At 39.3% G+C, this 21,002-nt stretch overlaps 1 protein-coding gene, 1 long non-coding RNA gene, 1 other non-coding gene and 1 pseudogene across 4 annotated transcripts; 2 read left to right on the forward strand and 2 right to left on the reverse strand.

Moving 5' to 3' along the window:
- Positions 1-2,116: 2,116 nt before the first annotated feature.
- Positions 2,117-4,020, reverse strand: LOC126607086 (40S ribosomal protein S15-4). Its single transcript, XM_050274526.1, has 4 exons — positions 3,838-4,020; positions 3,583-3,731; positions 3,426-3,483; positions 2,117-2,576 (listed from the first exon to the last, which is right to left on the reverse strand). Exons 1-4 carry the CDS (start codon positions 3,838-3,840, stop codon positions 2,328-2,330), a joined length of 459 nt encoding a protein of 152 aa, XP_050130483.1. The 5' UTR covers positions 3,841-4,020; the 3' UTR covers positions 2,117-2,327.
- Positions 4,021-5,200: 1,180 nt separating this feature from the next.
- Positions 5,201-21,002, reverse strand: part of LOC126609179 (calmodulin calcium-dependent NAD kinase-like) — a 44,561-nt pseudogene continuing 28,759 nt past the window's right edge.
- On the forward strand, positions 15,877-17,074 carry LOC126607087 (uncharacterized). Of its 2 annotated transcripts, none has more exons than XR_007617491.1 (5): positions 15,877-16,046; positions 16,185-16,288; positions 16,389-16,477; positions 16,572-16,665; positions 16,781-17,074. It is a non-coding gene; the product is annotated as an uncharacterized LOC126607087 (long non-coding RNA). The 2 variants fall into 2 exon arrangements; XR_007617490.1 differs by having other exon boundaries at positions 15,993-16,089.
- Positions 19,537-19,641, forward strand: LOC126609441 (small nucleolar RNA R71). Its single transcript, XR_007618160.1, has one exon. It is a non-coding gene; the product is annotated as a small nucleolar RNA R71 (small nucleolar RNA).

Here is a 21,002-nt window from a genome sequence, read left to right on the forward strand (position 1 = left end):
CCTAAAAAAATACGACTGCAGGTCATCATTCCCAATGGAAATCGGCGTTATATGTCGTGGCTCATCCACGAGCAAGTGTGGGTTTAGGGGCAACGCCATAGACGACGTCATTTTTTTGGTTTTTAGGGAGAGAGAGCTACTAGCTCTCAGCTTCACTGCTTACGATGTAGCTTAGCCACGCAGGTTGTAGGCCTGGTGATGGTGGCTCGATGACGCGGCACAACTGAGGCCAACGGCTTGCGATTTGGGTTTTTCTAAAACCCTAGAATTAATTTTTTTTTCTTTTCAATTTCTAGATTATAAATTAATTCAACTTCATGCATATATAACATATAATTCAATTTCCAGAATCTAAAATTCAAAAAGCGTAAAGTTGGGTCATGCATTCTGGTGAATGTTTATGCTATCAAGGCTACAAAAATATTGAGATAAAAATCGTTGTTTTGGAAGAACCTGATTGCGTGATGATATTGATGAGCTGGTTTGATGCAGAAAACTTCCACGTTAGATTCCTAAGCACAGCGGTAAGAGCGTGCTGATAAAGTGTTGTGGCTTATATTAATCTGACAAGGGAGAGAGGGGGCCTGGGAGAAAGAGAGAGAGAGAGAGAGAGAGAGAGAGAGAGAGAGAGAGAGAGAGAGAGAGAGAGAGAGAGAGAAAGAAAGAGTAGAGAGAGAGAGAGAGAGAGAGAGAAAGAGTAGAGAGAGATGTGTTTGTAGAGTTGTGTAGATGATGTGTTATTCCCCTATGCAATGCCTTTATTTATAGTAATAAGAGAGGAAAGAATCATTCTCCTCCAAGGAATACAAGTCCTAATAGAGAAGAATAACTAGTATCAAATCTAATCTAAGACTTACATAATCACACTTAAATACAATGTTTATAACACTTTGGAGTAAAAAAAAAAAGCTCCTTCTACGTATTTCTTTCAGAAACTTCAAGCCATGAAGCACTTGCATTTTATTATAAAGGAAAAATGATGTGCTTTAGGATATGTGTTTTTTTAAGAGTGGTACTATTTACACACTAATTTTTTATTTCTCATACACTCTTCTCAATTTTTAGCCGTTAGATAATATGAATTCAAGATCAATAGACATAAATTAACAAGGTGTTGGGAAACTAAAAAGGCTTGTCATTGGATCCAAAACACAGTACACTAGAAGGAGCCAACCCAATATCCCAAATGCACAAAATTCACCTCTAAACCCTCACTATGTTTGAATGGGAGAAATAAATTTAGAATTTTTATAAGTCAAAATTTATAAATTGACATGGACCAATTTCCTTGTTTGGATTCATAAACATAAAAATTTAGAAATCTGCGTGGAAAAAAAAATTGATAAATAGGTTTCATTTTCCCAATATCTATGATTGAGAATTTAAAAATAATAAATTCCGTATTCAATTCCATTATTCTTTTAGGTTAACCAAACAAGAAAATTCATAAATTCTAAAAACTAAAATCCCATCATTTCAATTTCCTTCATTTTAAATTTCTTCATCCAAACATAGTGGATGGGGGAGTGGGCAAGCCTTACAATAAATTCAAATTCGCTTTTGGCGAAAATTGAACCTAACAGTATTGTGATTACTCAGGTCACTCCTGGAAAAGGATCCAAGACTTGCAAAGGTATTTATCGTGTTTTCGGTAATTTCGTGTTTTTCGAACGGTGCTTTATGTTGGCTAATGCGTAACAAGTTGGATGAAAAAGGATACGTAGTTCTAACCCTTGATACTTCCACTGAGAAATATCACCAGTTTTCCATACCGACCCCTGCCGATGATTATTCGAAGCTGAATTTGGAGGTTTTGGGAGACTCTTTATATATTTGTGTTCATCATTCCCAATCCCCAAATGATTTTTGGATCATGACTGCTTTATTCTATTGAGAGGGGAGTTGTCCCTGGGATGCTTTCTAACTGCAAAACTTCGGTTCGTTCAAAGAATGGCAACGAAGTTGAAGTTCGCGGTCTGCCTAGTCACTCTGTAGCAACCATTTGTGTATCGCCTGAAAGTATTGGATGCTGGAGAACTGAAAATTGGCTGCAAACTCTTTGGCAAAGAGAAAATATAGAACAATGACATACTGTCGTGACTCAAGAGAACACGCATTTAAATTCAACTATGCTGACATTAAATTGTGCGCTCCAATCATAGTCTGCGCATCCAAAGGACCACAATAGTAAATATAACTTCCATCTAAATAGTAATCAAGATATGGTCATAATATAACAAAACTGAAAAGCAATGATCAAAAATGCGATCGACATCAAAGTCTGAAAGAAATAACATGACCAGACATCTAGACCGCTGGCAAAAATCTCACTTAAGAGGAATGAACCTCGAAGAGTGCGTGGCACCAATACCAGGTCTACCATGCTTCACAGGCTTGTATGAGATTGAGAACTCAGCAAGGTAGTGGCTGATCATCTCAGGCTTGATTTCAACCTGATTGAAGGTCTTACCATTGTACACTCCAATGATGCTTCCAATCATTTCCGGAACTATAATCATGTTACGCAGGTGAGTACGGACTGGCTCTGGCTTTTCACCGGGTGGAGCCTCTCTTTTCTGTTACAAGCACAAAGAAACACGCATTAGGTCCACACTTTCCTCAACCATGGAAGCATATGACAATATGCATCAGAACTGAACGGCGAAAAGGAAGAGATGCTTGATCCCGACACTAAAATAGTATGCTGCAACGTTCATTTATCACTAGAGAATAGTGATTAATCAAGGCAACGTCTTATATAGGCATTCATTTCAAACTTTTGTTTTAATAATTGCTCCTTGTAAACTATTCATGATAATATATCAAAATCCATATCCAATCAATCAAATACAGCTTCAACTAAATCCAACAACAGAATAGTGTCCTAAACAGTAGTCCCATTTCTATTATGCCTTCTAAGGGGTGTATAGACTACTACATTCGAGTATACAAGTCATTCCTACATTATTTATACATTGGTCAATCAATTTGTCAGCCAAACTTCTGTAAGCGTAATAAAACAAACGGACAAGAAAATCCACACAATTCCCATGTGTTTACTCTATAAAACCAAAGCATATATTTTAAGTAGATCAGGGATATCAGGTCCCCATTCCCTGAACACAAATCACATGTAGACAAAGTTAAATCAACTCCTGATATGAGATTAGATTCATTATATGAATTAGATGCATAGTGTGTATAGAACATATGCTTGACAGAGGGTGGACGAGCTCAGGACCGACATTGGCGTTAACTATTATGCATCGAAAACAAATAAGCTGATAACTGGACAAACATATCTCAGTTATAAATAACGCATCATTCCCATTTTAAACCATCACGAACCACATCAGCAAACTAAAGTCTAATATCTAAACACAAAATCTGTAACACAATTCAACCAATAATTTCTGAAATATTACCGCTTTGCGCAGCTTCTTGATCAAAGCCATAGGCTTGCGCTTCAGACCCCTCTGAAACCTTTCAACCACGAAAATTCCAAAAAAATTCAATTCAAACCCAATTCACAAAACCACCAATAAATCAAACAAAGAGATCGCATAGAGCCATCTGTATTACCTTCTGCGAGCTCTGGCAGGGAAGAGCTTGACAAGCTCATCGGTGGACATGTCGAGCAGAGCATCCAAATCGACGCCCCTGAAGCTGAACTTCTTAAATGTTCTCTTCTTCGGAACTCCGGCCGCCGCAACATCGGCCTCAACGTCAGCCTGAAACACCCAGAAAACAGAGAGAGAGAGAGAGTTAGGAGAGAGAAAGTAACAGTGAAATGATGCGATTCAGAGAGAGGTAGAGAGTGGGGATTTGGAGGCTTACCATGGTGTAGCTTTCGGTATCGGAAACGCTAGGCGGGAGTAAAGCTTGGAAGAATTCGGATCTGTGAGTGGCCGCTAGGGTTTTCCGAACCAAGAGGTTTTTCCTTTCAAGCTGAATTTATATAATCTCGATTGTTTGGTGGTGGCTCAGGTTTTGTGTTTTAACCACTAGGGTCTGACGGATATGGATTTCATTCGGATTCAAATTGTGGAAATCTTAGTGATATTTACATTTGAAATATTTATCGTATATCGTATGATCAGAAATTATTTAAATTTTATTATTTAAAATTAAACATAAATAATATCTAACAAAAACTAACTATACGATACGATGTATGAGGATTCCTAAGATCTCTTCAAAGAGGATCCTCATCCGGATCTGACTGTCTGAGGTTGGAATTGGGCTGCTAATTGGGCTTCAAATTAAACTATTGACAATTGTTACAAAAAAAAAAATTTAACGAACGTTATTATCTATACTAAGGAAAATAGATGGGCTTAACCTCATAATGGACTAGTAATAATGTGGTACAAATTCATCTTTGGCGAGAAACCTTTTACTTACAAGTGAAGAGGCATATCGTTAGACCGTAGTACTAAATGATGACAACTGTTGCACTTGAGTCCATACTATGATCAGTAAGTTTTATTTTTCATTTTTTTTAATTTGTGTGTGTGTCCATGGTGCCCAAGTCAACTATTTTGCTTGGAAGGACAATATATTTCCTAAAGAAAACTATTTGGCTGCTGCTAAATTTATAGCAGCTAAGTAGTGTTCTTTCCTAAATATCTAAACTAGACATAAAAGGATCTTCAACACGAGAATAACTTATATGAAACAGGTTCATCATCACGTGACGTTTCTTGTCCAAAAACATATCGTCATGAGCAAATTTTTCTCTACGTGGCAATGTATTGTTGAATCTAAATATCACGTAAAAGTAAACTTGTTTCGTATAAGTTGTTCTTCTCATAGTTCAACAACAGAACAATGACCGAATAAAGGTTCAACTTATCCTACTCATCTCATAACAAAATAAGAAGCAAATTCCGCAATGACAGTAGCCACTACTAAAGTGACAACATATGGGGAGAGTTTTGAGTCTACATTTTTTACGTATCATTTTTGTTAAGGCACATGCAATCGTATATATAAAGTGAGGTTTTCGGGGACGGAATTTTGTTGAAGTGTTTTGTACTCTTGTATAATGTAGTGGTCTCCTTGATTTTTTTTGGGCTTATTAGTAGCAATATTCGACGAGAGAATTATTATGATATCTGATGACAGTGAATTATATATTTCATTTTTGTATGCACAGAATTCAAATAAACACAAAATTAAACAAGAACTAAGTTGATGATTAACCCAATTTGTTAGCAGTGTATGGAATTTCAATTTTTTGAATGATAGCCCTTAAGCTTAAGCTGAAGGCTGGGCCTTGAGGAGCACAAAACAATATCTTTCCAGAGAGAACCAGGCTCGAGAGTACGGCTTGGGTTCAGCATGTAAAGCTCGTATATGGATTCTACCTTGGAGTTCAAATTGCTTTAAGTTTGTCAAGCACTTTATCTCTTCATGATCGACTAGCAACTTGTTGTCTCCATCCTTCCATCCTATTAGCTGCATTTTATGCACAAATCCAAGTTAGTAAATTTCATGCCATGCATATGGCCGTTTTGGCAGTGCTTGAAAGAAAAAGTTAATATCGTTTCTAGAATGTAAAAGATTTTGACTTTATGATAAATGACTTAATTTGTGTTTCTTTCAAAAAGCATTTCATCAGTTTCTATACAACTTATATATATATATATATATATATATAAATATCCTTCTAATAAAAACGTTTTTAATGTGCAAAAGTGCTTTCTAAAAAAATATTTCCAAGTGAGTCCGTCAATGTGGTGGTTGAATTAACACATCATCAGAAAATGTCGTCTAAAATTGTGGTCTCCATAACAACATTACTTCAAAGTAAGTAGCTTTTGAGAGTACAAAATTAAATTAGTTTTGGAGGACCAGCCGTAGCGTTGGTGCAGTAGAGCCTGGCATTGTCAACAAGCTGGCAATATCTATAAAATGAACTAGCAAATCTCTTGTGGGAATTCAACTGTGAACTGACCCTCACTGCCCTCCCGACCATGATAACTCTTCTTATGCCTCTAACAACAGCTAAATTAAGCATCACAAACCACTCCAACCAACTCTATTCTGTAGGGTTTTCTCCTGGGTTCCTCCCCATTATCTATCATCTTCTGCTGATCCTGATGATCCTCTTCTTCATCCACTCGTTCCCAATAGTTTTCGGTAACGGTGCCATCCTCCTCCACCTTGTATCCGACCTCCATGCGGTAGCGGCAGTTGTGAACATCCCGGGCCATGTCTATTGTATGCTCAACAAAGGCCAGCCAGGATAGAGTGCCGTCCATGATTACATCCCTTCCTTCATTGAGTGCAATCACTAGAAGCGATGATGCAGCATCAGCGGATGATTGGTGCACCAGCATTGATCAATCAGTTAGTTGATGCAACTATATGATGGAATTATCCCATTTGAAAATTGCTACAAAAGCACATTCTTAGATCATTCTAGCTCATCAAAAAATGTGGCAGACATATACTTAATACATCAACTATCATGATTAACTGTGTTTGTACCATACTTGATCAATCCCGAAACTACTGAGCACCGGTTAACGTTATACAGTCAAGGACCCATAAGAGTTTTCCTCAAACCAGGAGGCCAATCATAGCGCGACACATGTCAACATCAGAAGCCAATCATAACACGACACGTGTCAATGTCAGAATGAAACTAGAAACTCTCATCTATAAATAGAGATCATTCTCTCACAATATTTCCGAATGTCATTTTGTACTAAATCATTCACTATACTCACTAAAGGAGAGTTTGAACCTATGTACTTGTGTAAATCCTTCACAATTAATGAGAACTCCTCTACTTCGTGGACATAGCCAATCTGGGTGAACCACGTACATCTTGTGTTTGCTTCCCTATCTTTATCCATTTGCATACTTATCCACACTAGTGACTAGAGCAATCTAGCGAAGGTAATAAACTTAACACTTTCTGTTGTACCAAAGTCCTCACTGATTTTGTGCATCAACATTTGACGTCGTCTATGGGAACAACACTTATTCCCACTCTCTTCAGCTTTGTTATGCTGGTTTCCACCATTCGTACGCTCTCTTTTGACCAGACATCCCTTTCCAACATGGGGAGCGAAGGAAGCCACAACACACAGAAGAAACAAAGGAAGTTTGCTCTTCAGGCTAGAGTCAATGAGCTAGAGGCTCAAAACAACAAGATAGCGATGAAGAATGAGATCCTCCAAGAGCAGTATAAGAAGGTCTTCGAGATGCTCCACGAGGCTAAATATACTAAAACACACGAGCTCATCACTCATGTGGAAGTCAACCATCAACTGGGTGCCCCCCAACACGGAGGGTCATTTGCCCTAGACATGGTTATTCCCTTTGAGGAACGATCTACTCATCGAAATAGTGACCAACATGAGACTTCTCTCAACCCAGCTGCTTCGACTCGAAGCAGGAGGAGTGGAGGAAGGCACCTCCTTACAGAAGGAGTGGAAGGATCGAAAACCGTCTTTCGCGACTGTCGATACTTCCTAAAACAACGTTGAGACAATCCCATCCATGTAAGCTTGAAGATCAATGACCCTAGGGTCTCTGAAAGACTCGGTCCCCTTCCATGTCCCAGGCCGGCTACCAATTTGGGGAAGGGGCAACAAGTCCTAGAGAAACACGAAGGTATAGAGGACTCAGAGATGTTCCGACAGACATACCTTGGAAGTCAGTACGGCGAGTCAAGGGAAAAATCACATGCTTTTGATCAAACCTTTCTACTTCCAAGAGGAGATGGAGATTTATGAAAGAAAACTCCAGTGGTACATAACTCCACTCAGGACCCTCCTGTTTTACAGCTCTTTAAGGAAGTAAACAAGTTGAAGGCCGAACGACAAGTTGAGATACTTGATTGGAACCAACTTAGGTCTGGCCCTCTTACAAGGAGGATCCTCGACACCCTCTCCAAGCAAAGACAAAGCATAAGCTTGGCTTGCAACTTTATACTGGAAATGAGGACCTGATTGAACACTTAACCTCTTTGAGTCCACCATGGCATACTGGATGCACACTGACGAAGAGCGATGTCTTCTCTTCCCCTCCACCCTCTCTGGCGGAGCTCTAAATTGGTATTGCCGTCTTCCACCTGAGACGGTAGACTCATTTGAGGAATTGAGGAAACTGTTTGTTTCTCAACATATTTTCCAGACCGATTGTTTGCACTCTGCGGATGACTTGTACACTATTCGCTAGAAGCCAGACGAGTCATTACGTATGTATGTTGGCCGCTTCAGCTATGAGTATTCCCGTTGTGCCGAGGCAGACGACAAGACTGCCCTCAAAGCCTTCACTGTAGGCTTACATGATTATTTCTTCAAGTACATGATCAATGCCAACACTTGGAAGACTTACTCTGAGGTGATGGCACAAGCTTACAACCATGCCTCCACCGAGGCAAGAATATATCAAGGGAAACCCCACACATCCACCCCTTATCAACAAATGGGGAGTGGAAGCCAGATCCAACCAAATGAGAAGACCTCGACCTTCCAAACGGCAGCGGTGCCTCCTCCTGCCTTACTTAATACTTCACCAAGTCAACATACATATCAACCTCAGGGAAAAAGGAAAGATTTCCATCATCACCAGTCTCATTTCAGTAAAAGGAGTAAGGGACACTATCGCGATAACCAAGGGTATCACCATGATAATGTTCACCCTTAGGCAATCAACACAGTGGGCCAAGCACGTGTCAGGATAGGCCCTACCCCGAGGTATGAGACATACACACCTGTGAACGCCACATGCGTGGCCATTTACCCCAGCATAGCACACCTGATACCGAAGCCAATGCCAAGACAGTCGGGTTACAAGCCCACGAAGAACACGGGCACGTTTTACTACTACCACGAGCATAATGGCCATAACGGCAAGAAGTGTATCACCCTTCATGATCATATTGAAGCTTTGGCGCATGAAGGAAAAATTGATTCTTCACCTTTTAAGGGATAACCGTAACCAACACCAAGTGAATGTGATATTTTCTATAAGCGGCGGCACACCCATATCTGAATCTTCCAATAGAGCCATGAAAAACAACAAACGAGCTTTAAGGCCTGGCCACCAAGTGTTTCATGTGGAAGACATCAGAGGAGGCAAGTATCAAAAGCCTAACTAGGATCCAATATATTTCTACCCTGAGGAAGAAAGATGTATCATCTACCCTCACAACGACCCACTGATCGTGGAGGCTCACATAGCCAACTTTGAAGTACGACGAATCCTGGTAGACATGGGGGCTTCGGTAAATATCATGTTTACTGAAGATTTCAGGGTACTTAATGTAGATGAACACTTGATCGATCGCTCGATTTCTCCTCTGATAAGCTTCTCCGGTGATATCGTGTAACCTTTAGAGAGCATACACTTACCTTTCACCATTGGTACTGGCCCTTACACAGCTACCATTACCACTAACTTCCTGGTGATTGATTGCCCAACGGTATACAATGTCATCTTTGGACGCACAGACATCAATGATCTCAAGGCCATGGTATCCACACATATGTTGTTGATGAAATTTCCAACCCTCATGGTTATATTAGAGGAGATCAACTTAGTGCACGGTCATGTTACAACACTTTGGTCAAGCAACAACACCTATATGTGCCCAAGGAAACCTTTTCTATACATGACCAAGTCATAAAGACTAGCCCGGACGAATCCAACTTGGATCTTCACGATGCAACAGTCAACCCGACGATCCTTGAGATGACTCTTTTACCTAGCAAGCACAACCCGCTGAAGAGCTAGAGAAGGTTTCTATATCAAAAGATTATCCAGATCGCATGGTGAAGATTGGCATCACTTTGTCATCACCCATTCGGTTGGCATTGATCTTTTTTTTGCAAGAGAACACTGAGGTCTTTGCCTGGTCATACGAGGACATGTCAGGCATCTCTCCCGATATCATATGTCATCGCTTAAGTATTGACCCCAAGACCAAGCCAATGAGACAGAAGCGAAGATCTTATGACACTGAATGATACGAAGAAATGAAGGCAGAAGTTGAAAAACTCAAAGGCATAGGCTTTGTCCGCGAAGTCAATTACCCAACATGGGTAGCAAATGTGGTCCTTGTTAAGAAAAATCCGACCAAAGAAAGTCTCTTGCTCCAAAAGGTTTTGTGGAGAATGTGTGTCGACTACACCAACCTAAACAATGGATACCCGAATGATAACTTTCCTATTCCTCTTATTGATAGACTTATAGACTCTACGGCAGGGTGTGAACTCCTAAGCTTCATGGATGCTTACTCTGGATACAATCAAATCCCTGTAAACCCTCTGGACTAAAAACACACAGCCTTCACTACTGACAGGGACTATATTGCTATAAAGTCATGCCCTTCAGCCTAAAGAATGCAGGAGCGACTTATCAGAGACTAGTCAATTCAATGTTCGCCGAACAAATTGGGAAGAGCATGGAAGTTTACATTGATGATATGCTAGTCAAGAGCAAACATGCTGACCAACACATCGCTAACCTATCTGAAACTTTCACCATTCTGAAGAGGTATAGAATGAGGTTAAATCCCAACAAATGTGCCTTCAACGTAGGCTCTGGCAAATTCTTAGGTTTCATGATAAGCCAACGAGGCATTGAGGCTATTGCCGAGAAGATCAAAGTAATCATCGACATGAAGGAACCGGTAACTTCAAAAGACATCCCGAGCCTTACTGGCAAGGTGGCAGACTTAACTAGGTTCATCTCTAAGGCCACAGACAGATGTGCTCATTTCTTCAAAGCACTTAAGAGAAGTAATAAGTACATTACATGGACTGATAAATGTGTATAGGCATTCAAGAACCTCAAAGACTACATGAGTGAAGCCCATCTACTCTCCAAACCTGAGGTTGGTGACACTCTCATTATCTATCTGTTGGTATCGGCTTCAGCAATAAGTTCCATTCTCATTCGAAATGATGGTAATGTCGAACGACTTGTCTACTACGCTAGTAAGGCCTTACAAGATGCAGAGACACGATACTCCAACATTGAGAAATTGGCTCTAGCATTGGTCATGTCTACTCGAAAACTTCGCCCTTACTTCCAAGTATACTCCATCATCGTGCTTACCAATCATCTTCTTCGACAGATACTCCAAAGTCTTGACACTTCTGGGAGAATGATCAAATGGGCGATAGCATTAGGTGAGTTTGACATCTTCTACCAACCAAAGCCAGCTGAGAAGGGCCAAGCAGTGGCAGAATTCATTGGCGACTTCACATATCCTGTTGACATTGTTTCTACGCCTAAAAAAGTGGTTTCATTACCCTCGGAAGCTCAGAAAATAGAACCAACAACCCCAGCATGGAGTCTATATGTTGATAGCTCGTCCAACTAACAAGGTTGTGGAGCAGGACTAGTCTTTACAACCCCTGACAAAGTGGCGATTGAGTATGCTCTTCGTTTCAAATTCAAGGCGTTGAACAATGAGGCTGAATATGAAGCCCTCCTAGCAGGCTTACGTTTGGCCAAACACCTTAGGGTTAAATGAATTTGTTGATGCATAAAATCGGAGGTCTTGGAACAACGTAAATCCGGCCGTGAATCTGCATGAAATGTAAATAACACAAGATGTATCGTGGTTCACCCCAAGATTTGGGCTACGTCCACACTGATTGTATTTATTTGAGGGAGAGAGAGAGCTTTGAAAGTAAGAGCGTTGAGAAGGGGTGAGAATAGCCTTAGGAATTGGCCTCTCTCTAATTGTGAGGATGCGGAGTCCTTTTATAGAATAAAGACTCCTCACTTATTACATATTTGCCCCTTCCCTTATTGCATAATTACATTTGAGTCCTCCGAGTATTTATACGAGGTCTAAATACGGAGGCTCTAAATATGGTATAAACAGTAGTCCCCCAAGTCTTCAGTCAAGAGAGTCTTTTGGCTGGAGACTTGAAATTCAGTCCATGTATGGGCCGAAGTAACTAGATACTGTCTTGAACTGATGCTCAATATGAGGCAGTGCTCAATCTGAAATGACGCTCAACTAGAAGTAGCACACGCTGCGAGGCTGCTCGGCTTGTGGCTTATGTTGCCTTGGTTGGCTCAGCTTGTGGTGTTGAAGGTAAGGGAGTCCCTTTTATAGAATAAGGGCTCGCTCCTCAATACATAAATGATGGGCTAGAGTTGATGATCGCGGCGAGGCGGTTGCTCAGTAGGCGGCGATGCTCTCTAATGGTGGTGAGGGAGTCCCTTTTATAGAATAAGGGTTCGCTCCTCAATACATAAGTGATGGGCTAGGAGTGATGCTCGCGATGAGGCGGTTGCTCAACTGGCGGTGTTGCTCTCTAATGAAGGTGAGGGAGTCCCTTTTATAAAATAAAGGCTCGTTCCTCAGTACATGAATAATGGGCTAGAGTTGATGCTGCTCTAATGATGGTGAGGGAGTCTCTTTTATAAAGTAAGGGCTCGCTCCTCAATACATAAATAATGGGCTAGAGTCCCCTAAGTATTTTTCATGAGGCCCAGTTGAGGCCCAATATATGGTACCTAATGTAGTCCCCCAAGTATTCGGTCAATAGAGTATGTTGGCTGGAGACTTTAAATTAAATCCATGTATGGGCCGAAGTGGCGGTTGTTCGGATGCGGTATTCGTATACCTTGCACTGAAGCTTTGTAGGTGAAGCTCTGTAAATGAAGCTTTGAAGCTAGAGCTCTGTAAATGAAGCTTTCGAAGCTGGAGCTTTTGTAAATAAAGCTTTTGAAGCTGATTGATGATAGGATTTTTACTGCTTATGTGAATGCGATAAAAACCTCCTATTTTACTTGCAAGAATCACAAGGTTATTGTAGTATAAACGGATCTCGCAAGGTCATTCTCCACAGGGATTATTAAATAATTCGAAACAAATCAGATTCCAATTAATGATTGTAAAGTAGAAATTTAGATGATTGATTTTATAACCTACTTAAATTAAAAACGAATTTAACTATTAATGATAAGACAATCTGCAATATTAGGACTAGAGAAGAAAACAGTTTTGAGAAAATCAAATTGAGAAGGCACTAGTGTTCCACCATCACCTAGTAATCCTATGAATTTTTACCCATTACTTATGATCTACACATACCACTTTGAAGGTTAGATTTTCCTAATTCATATTCTACTTGGAACCTCCAACGTAGAACGTATATCTAACATGCAACCCTTCCGGACGTTCGGATCAAATATGAACATGAAAGACTCATTATGCTTTATGAAAATCCTTTGAAAAACCATGCAATCCTTAAGACGTGATATTCATCCTAAGAGAAATTACAATTATTAATCACAAGAAGCCAGCGTCAATTTCAGGGAACCTTCCGACCAAAATTGCATCAAATTACTTTTCTAAAGATCCTAATGGTGATCAGGCATTACGACAATTAGATAGTTTTTATCCCGGTGATTAACAATTCAAAGTACGCATGCAATCGATCATAAGCAATTAAATAAAAATCACATATTCATGCTAAGGCTCAAGGCTTCGCCCTAGCAAAAGAAATTAGTTCCGCATATTCATAATTGAAATCATAGAAAATATTATTAAGAAAAGGATTGAAAACACCTTCAAGTAGAAAATCTTCAAAACCCTAGCACTTCTCCCTGTCTCCAATATTGCATAAAATAAAACGTAATCTAAAACTGTAGACGGCTAAGCAATATATTTGCTAAGCCACCACACAAACCCTAGCAAACAAAACCCTAAATTAAATAATAAAATTCGTCTAAAAACTGAACAGCCACGTTTTGGCCCATAAGCTGCTCCAAAACTGGCCCAATATAGCTGGATTTAATGTTTGGACTATTCTGAACACTTTTCCAGAAGGCCACGAACCCATCCGAGGTCATCTTAGGCTCCAAAAACGCAATTTAAGCCCAAAAACGTCACTTTCCAGCACTGCGCACTGCTTCTTTATTTCATCGGCAGAAAATAACTGCTTGGTGGAAAAATCCCAAATTTTGATACGATCAAGCTAATTGACTCACGAACGTCCTCCAATTGGAATTACTCCAAAATTCGTCCATTTGGTCCTGTTTTGCTCCAGAGGAAGTCGAAAGTCCTATATTGAAAATACAATTCAAAGTATCAAAATTCTTCCAATATATTAACCAAAATATACTAAGATTAGGGTAAAATATATAATATAAAATCTACTCATCAAATACCCCCAAACTTAGCTTTTTGCTTGTCCTCAAGCAAAACAAGACTCAAACAAAAATAAAAACTTAACAAACTAACTAGCTAAAATTAACTGACAAAAATTTTCACCTTCAAAGTTGCAATCCATAGCAAATTTTAAAAACTAGAACATCTTTTCAAAAGTTCCAACCAATCCCATCACAGAGTCTAAGCCATTTAGAATCAATTAGAAAAGAATTCACAAACTTCCTTTGGTGTAAAGTGAACCAACATAATTAAGGAGACTCGACTAAAACCCTTACCTCTCGTCCTTATTTATTTCACACATAGTAACTTTAAATATAACTCTCTTTCTTTTTCTTTTTTTTTTTCTTTTTCACTTTTTTTTTTTTATATATAACATTTTTTTTTTCTCCAGTAACAGTAGTGGTCGTGCAATGTCGGTTTACTTAAGCTTTCGATCCAACCCATGTAGCAAGCTTTAGGTCAATGACTCCCAAACCACTAGGGCTTTAGGACACTAGGTGTAGAACACCCCTAAGGACTTATTAACCCGAGCTGAAAAGGCTACGAAACCAACTAACCACCCTGCCTCATGCCAAAACTCTACCGTTTGACGCGAGAATCACTGCTGATTAGGCAGGACTGGCCCGGTTACTAGGCAAAACCTCGGGTGAGACAATTATTACTTTTTTTTTTTTTTTTCACACTAATAACTGACTTTACTTAAAATAAAAAATAAAAAATAAAAATAAATTTAGACTAAAAGCAAGTATTTCAATCTCACTCCCCACAAACCATGTTGGTGTGATGTGCAAAGTTCAAAGTATAATTCATGAATTAGTGTCTAAGCAACGATACATAGAAAAGACTCTAATGTGGGATTAACTTTCACCATGTCCATTTGTTCTAACGCTTAAAATACTCTATGGATATTAACTTAGGAATAATGAAAATTTTTAAACGGACACAACAATAAAAAAAAAAAAAACTAAAATTTACTTTCCCACCCCCAAACTTATTTCACACTTTGTCCTCAAGGTGTAGAAAATAAAAGAAATATGATAAAAATGAAATAAACTTAAACTAAAATATAATAATTATAAAAGTGAAAATGATTAACAAAACTAAAACAAAGAAAGATAGTACCTGGCTGGACAATGAAGTGGCTGGACAAAACGCCTCTAACCCATTCATGGAGAACCGGCCCACAACCAAGGCCATGTGCACGGCACATGTGCACCAACTCCTAGCACTAGTTGTGGAAAAGCATTGGATTCGCTTCTTGGAAAGGCATGCAATTGGCATGCCGTGTGACAAGTGGTGGGCAGCTGGCGTGCAAAATATTTTATTTTTTATTTTTTTAAAATAAACTTATCAGATAACAGTGCCCACTTGATGGAGATATGACCAAAGCCTGCATGCCTTTCAAAAAAAAAAAAAAAAAAAAAAAAAAAAATCCGGCAAATATTGGGTCCCGAGCCGAACGGCTCTTCTTTTTCTTTAATGCAAACCGAGTCCCATGAATAGACCTGGGAATACACCAGCTTTGACACGTGGCAAGCATCACGGCAGGGAGCTCCATAGGATTCCAAAGTAAGGGTGAAGATCAATCCAAGATGCCCATCGTCCTCTCTCTAGAAAATCTGAAAAGGTTTTTTATCTCTCTATTTTCTTCTCTCATTTCCCCATATCTCTGCTCTCTCTCCTTCATTACTCCAAAAAAAATGCAAAAACCTTCTCCCTTCCATTTATTTTTTTTTTCGCATTTCTCTCGATTTGCTCTCAAACCCCATCCATGGTGGAGCGACACAGGCATGTCTGATTCCTCTATAATAGGGCTCTGGTCCGCAATACGGAGACCCAAACGAGCAGAACTAAAACAGTTCGTCCAAAAATCCCCCCTTTGCAGGTAAAAACGAAGCCATGCCATTTCTCCTTTTGTTCGTTCAAATGTAAAGATGTAGCTCCATTTCTGCTAACTTCATCACCAAGAGTAAAATGAAAATGTTTGTGACTGATGCATTTGACTGTTCTGTGTATGTCTCAGTTTCCTCGCAGATTGATGCATCCGTAGCCGTCCATAACCCAACAACAACACACCGCCGTGAGTACCCCGCCGTGGTGGAAAATCGGAAAAACGGAAACCCAAAGGTAAAATCATCCTCCAATCTTGTGGTTGCAGTGTCCAATTTATTTGTTAGAGAGATCTGGAACAAACACTAACACCTGCATGTGGTTTATCAATGGGAAGAGCCCTAATGGTTTCAAATCCGATACAACAACACAAGAACACACCCGGAGTCAGCAGCTCAGCTCAACCAAGGATCTGCAAATGTTGAGGTAAAACCCGTAACCCTTTTTATTGATGAATGATGATCTGAGAGTTGAATAATAAAACCACTACTGTGACTGAAAACTTTTCCCTCAACTCCAGCGTACAACCGAGAGACAACAACTATGAGCATCCGGTCTAGTGGTTCCTGAAGCAAAATCAACAGCAACTGTCGCGGCCTCTGTATGTCATATAGGTACAGATCTCGTTCGTCTGCTTTTGCTAAGCTCAACATTTACAAGTTCAACAACAGTTCATTTGAATGCCATATGTAAACCTGTATGTACTCATATTGTTGGGTCTTTATGTAGGGGTATACGGATCCATGATAGAGCCAAGGACACAGAAGTAAACACACAAGAGCAACGGAGGAAAACAGCACAGGCCGCATGACCCAGATCGATGCATCTGGGAGGTAAAATTCGAATCCCTGCAAGTGTAGTTGTTGTAGATCTGGTAATAATATATGTACTCAGTTCTGTGGTGTATGGATCTGTGATTTAATTGTGCTTCCTCCATGCATCGCAAAACTGAGCTGCAGAAATTAACTGCTCTAAATTCTGTTTATGTGCTGGATCTGCAACAATCACCCCCAAACTTGCATCTGTGAATGGCTTTTTATGTGGACTGCTTTAAATTTCCAACATAGTGTAGATGTGGTTGATGTGAACGATAGACTTGCTGCTGGGTGCAGGATTCCAGCATAGGACGCGCTTTATTTTCCACGTTCGCAACCTGCAATTAACCAATATGCGTCAAAAAATTAAAATAAAATCAAATAAACTGGGTAAATAAAATCAATATGCAATCTTCCATTTTTTTCAAATTTTGTTTTTTTTTTATTATTTTTTTGTTTTGTTTTTTTTTTAGTTTTTATTTTTTATTTTTTTATATTAAAGAGAAAATCAAACGAAAATTAAAATTAAGAAAGAGTTTAGAAAAATTGGGTTGCCTCCCAATAAGCGCTTTATTTTTAAGTCTGTAGCTAGACGTTGCGGAAGTCCGGTGGCTAGATCATTGGTGCCTTTAGAGTCAAAGACTCGCCTACACCAAATTTCTCTATGCATGGTTTTAGTTGATGTTTGGTCACCTTCAATGAGAAATCTGTGCCCTTAGTCTTAATGTTCACATTACCATTCTGAAAAACTTTAGTAACCAGAAAAGGGCCTTTCCATCTAGACTCTTGTTTCCCTGGAAATGACTTGAAATCTGAACTTAATAACCACACTTCTTTACCAGGCTGTATTTTCTTAAAATTTGGGCTGCTTGGCAAATTTTCATGTTTTTTCAATGTGTTCATTGGCTGGTCTTCATGTAGCACCCTTTGCTGCTGTGGTTTAGGACTTGTAAAATCAGGAGTTAAATTCGGGGGCTTTATGGACACATGGTCAGTTGATGATCTGTTCATAAACTTGGCACTTGGTAAACCATCCAATGCATCAACACGCATGCATTCTTGCTTGTCACCTGAATGTATGCTTGCTTCAAACAACTTGAAAACAACAGTTTGATTTTCAACTCGGAATGTTAATGTTCCGGCTTCAACGTCAATAAGAGTTCGGGCTGTTGCCCGAAATGGGCGGCCCAAAATAATGGGCGTTGTCAAATCCTCATCCATGTCCAACACCATAAAATCAGCTGGTAAATATAAATTGTCAACCTTCACAATAACATCTTCAATGACTCCTCTAGGGTAGGTAATTGAACGGTCAGCCAATTGAATAATACTGGAGGTTGGCTTCAGCTCCCCTTCACCTAAACGTTTGAAAACAGAATATGGCATTAAGTTTACACTAGCACCTAAATCAATTAAAGCACTACTAAAATCACAATTTCCAATGGTGCAAGAGATAGTAAAACTCCCCGGATCTTTTTTCTTTGGAGGCAATTTATGTAATAAGACTGCACTGCATTGTTCTGTAAGAATCACTTTCTCAAAATCAACAAGCTTCTTTTTCTTTGTGCAAACATCCTTCAAAAACTTGGCATAAGACGGAATGTTCTTAATGGCATCAATTAACGGCAGATTAATTTGAACTTTAGCCAAAGTTTTCATAAAATCTGTTAACTGTTGATCTTTAGCTTTAGGTCTCAACCTTTCTGGATACGGCATAGGGGGTTCGTAAACACGTTCTGCAGTTTTTGTGGAAGCTTCTGCAGTATTTTCGGATCTGTCTTGGGACTGCCCAGAATCTGCAGAAATTTCAGAATCTTCAATAATTGCAGATTTAGTTTGGGGTAGTTCTGCTGCCTGTGAATTCCCAACAGAATTTTCATGTTTGTTGTTGTAACTTTTGCCAGACCGTAGAGTCCGTATAGCATTGCATTCTTCTCGTCCTCTTGGATTAGGTACTGTTTGACTAGGAAATGTACCCGGAGCTCTTTCTGAAACCTGTAAAGCAATCTGCCCCATCTGTTTTTCGATGTTTTTCACTGCTGCATGTAGATTTTGAATTTCTTGAGTGGTAGTGTTTGCCAATTTTTCAATTGCAACTTCCCAAGCAGCCTTAGGTGCAGCAGGCTGCTGTACCTGCTGTTGAAATTGAGGCCTAGTGTGCTGTTCCTTGTCCCACCTTAAATTAGGATGATATCTCCAACCTGGGTTGTAGAAATTAGAATACGGGTCATATCGGGGACGCTGGAAATTGTTAAATGAATTAACCTGCTCTGCTGTAAATTCCGGATAAGCATCTTTATGTGGACAGCTCAAAAAATCATGATTTGTTAAGTTGCAAATGCTGCAGGCAGCTTGTAAAGGCTGCTGTACAGCAACCTGTGAACCTGGCATTCTCTGTAATAACATGTTAAATTTTGCTTCTAGCCTTTTCTCCATTTTTTCAATTTGTGCTGTAACATATGGAGAACCATTTGGCATCTCAAAAGCTGACCTAGATTGTGGTTGCTCCACTGCCCACTGCTGAGTATCTTCTGCCATTTTTTCAAATAACAAACAAGCCTCTTGTGCATTTTTGTCTTTGTACGTACCTCCGCATGAAGCGTTGACAAGAGTTTTTGTAGTCATATTCAACCCTCTGAAAAATATGTGCATTTGATCAGTAGTGTTAATACCCGAATGCGGACATTTTCTAATCAACTCCTTAAATCGCTCCCACGCCTCATGAAACTCTTCATTTGGTTTTTGGGCGAACGATAAAATCTGAGTTCTCATGTCAAGGGTCTTAGAAGCCGGATAATACTTGTTTAGAAATTTTTCACTGAGTTGGGCCCAAGTTGTAATGCTTCCAGATGGGAGTGTGAGGAGCCATCTCCTTGCCTGATCTTTTAAAGTGTATGGAAACAATCGCAGCTTAATAGATTCGGCTGAAAATCCCCTCACCAAAATGTTTTTGCAACCCATTAAAAATTCCGCAATGTGCATGTTAGGATCATCAGATGACAACCCATGAAACGTAGGTAGAATATTCAACATGTGCTGTTTTATTTCAAATGCAGTCCCTTCCTCCACTGCCGGATATGTGATGCAACTGGGTATATTTGTGGTATGGGCAGTCAGTGAATCACCCAGGGGCAGACCTGCCTCTGGAATTATAAACGCCATTTTTTCTTTGTTGTGCAGTTCCCCAGTAAAAACTGATTCCAGAAACCTCTCCTGCAGAGGATGAACCCGCTGCAAATTTTGCTCTCTGCGTTTCCTCCTTAAATGCTGCTCAAATTCTGGATCAAGTGGAATCAATTTCTGCACTGTTGAACGGGTGCTGACCATGCACAGATTTCTGAAATCTGTACTGTTGTAATCTGTAAAAATAGATGAAAACGAAAATTAAATATTTTTTTTGTTTTTTTTATATATGTATAAACAGCAATACTAATTGAAAATCTGATTCGTAGGGATTATTTTAAATAATCCCCGGCAACGGCGCCATTTTCTTGATAGGATTTTTACTGCTTATGTGAATGCGATAAAAACCTCCTATTTTACTTGCAAGAATCACAAGGTTATTGTAGTATAAACGGATCTCGCAAGGTCATTCTCCACAGGGATTATTAAATAATTCGAAACAAATCAGATTCCAATTAATGATTGTAAAGTAGAAATTTAGATGATTGATTTTATAACCTACTTAAATTAAAAACGAATTTAACTATTAATGATAAGACAATCTGCAATATTAGGACTAGAGAAGAAAACAGTTTTGAGAAAATCAAATTGAGAAGGCACTAGGGTTCCACCATCACCTAGTAATCCTATGAATTTTTACCCATTACTTATGATCTACACATACCACTTTGAAGGTTAGATTTTCCTAATTCATATTCTACTTGGAACCTCCAACGTAGAACGTATATCTAACATGCAACCCTTCCGGACGTTCGGATCAAATATGAACATGAAAGACTCATTATGCTTTATGAAAATCCTTTGAAAAACCATGCAATCCTTAAGACGTGATATTCATCCTAAGAGAAATTACAATTATTAATCACAAGAAGCCAGCGTCAATTTCAGGGAACCTTCCGACCAAAATTGCATCAAATTACTTTTCTAAAGATCCTAATGGTGATCAGGCATTA

This window comes from Malus sylvestris, chromosome 16, assembly GCF_916048215.2.
Source record: "Malus sylvestris chromosome 16, drMalSylv7.2, whole genome shotgun sequence".
Lineage (NCBI taxonomy): Eukaryota > Viridiplantae > Streptophyta > Magnoliopsida > Rosales > Rosaceae > Malus > Malus sylvestris.

Coding starts and splice junctions, on each gene's coding strand:
- LOC126607086 (XM_050274526.1), bottom strand. Junction 3,484..3,582: donor CCTGCCAGAGCTCGCAGAAG/GTAATACAGATG, acceptor CGTGGTTGAAAG/GTTTCAGAGGGGTCTGAAGC. Junction 2,577..3,425: donor TCAAGAAGCTGCGCAAAGCG/GTAATATTTCAG, acceptor TGCTTGTAACAG/AAAAGAGAGGCTCCACCCGG.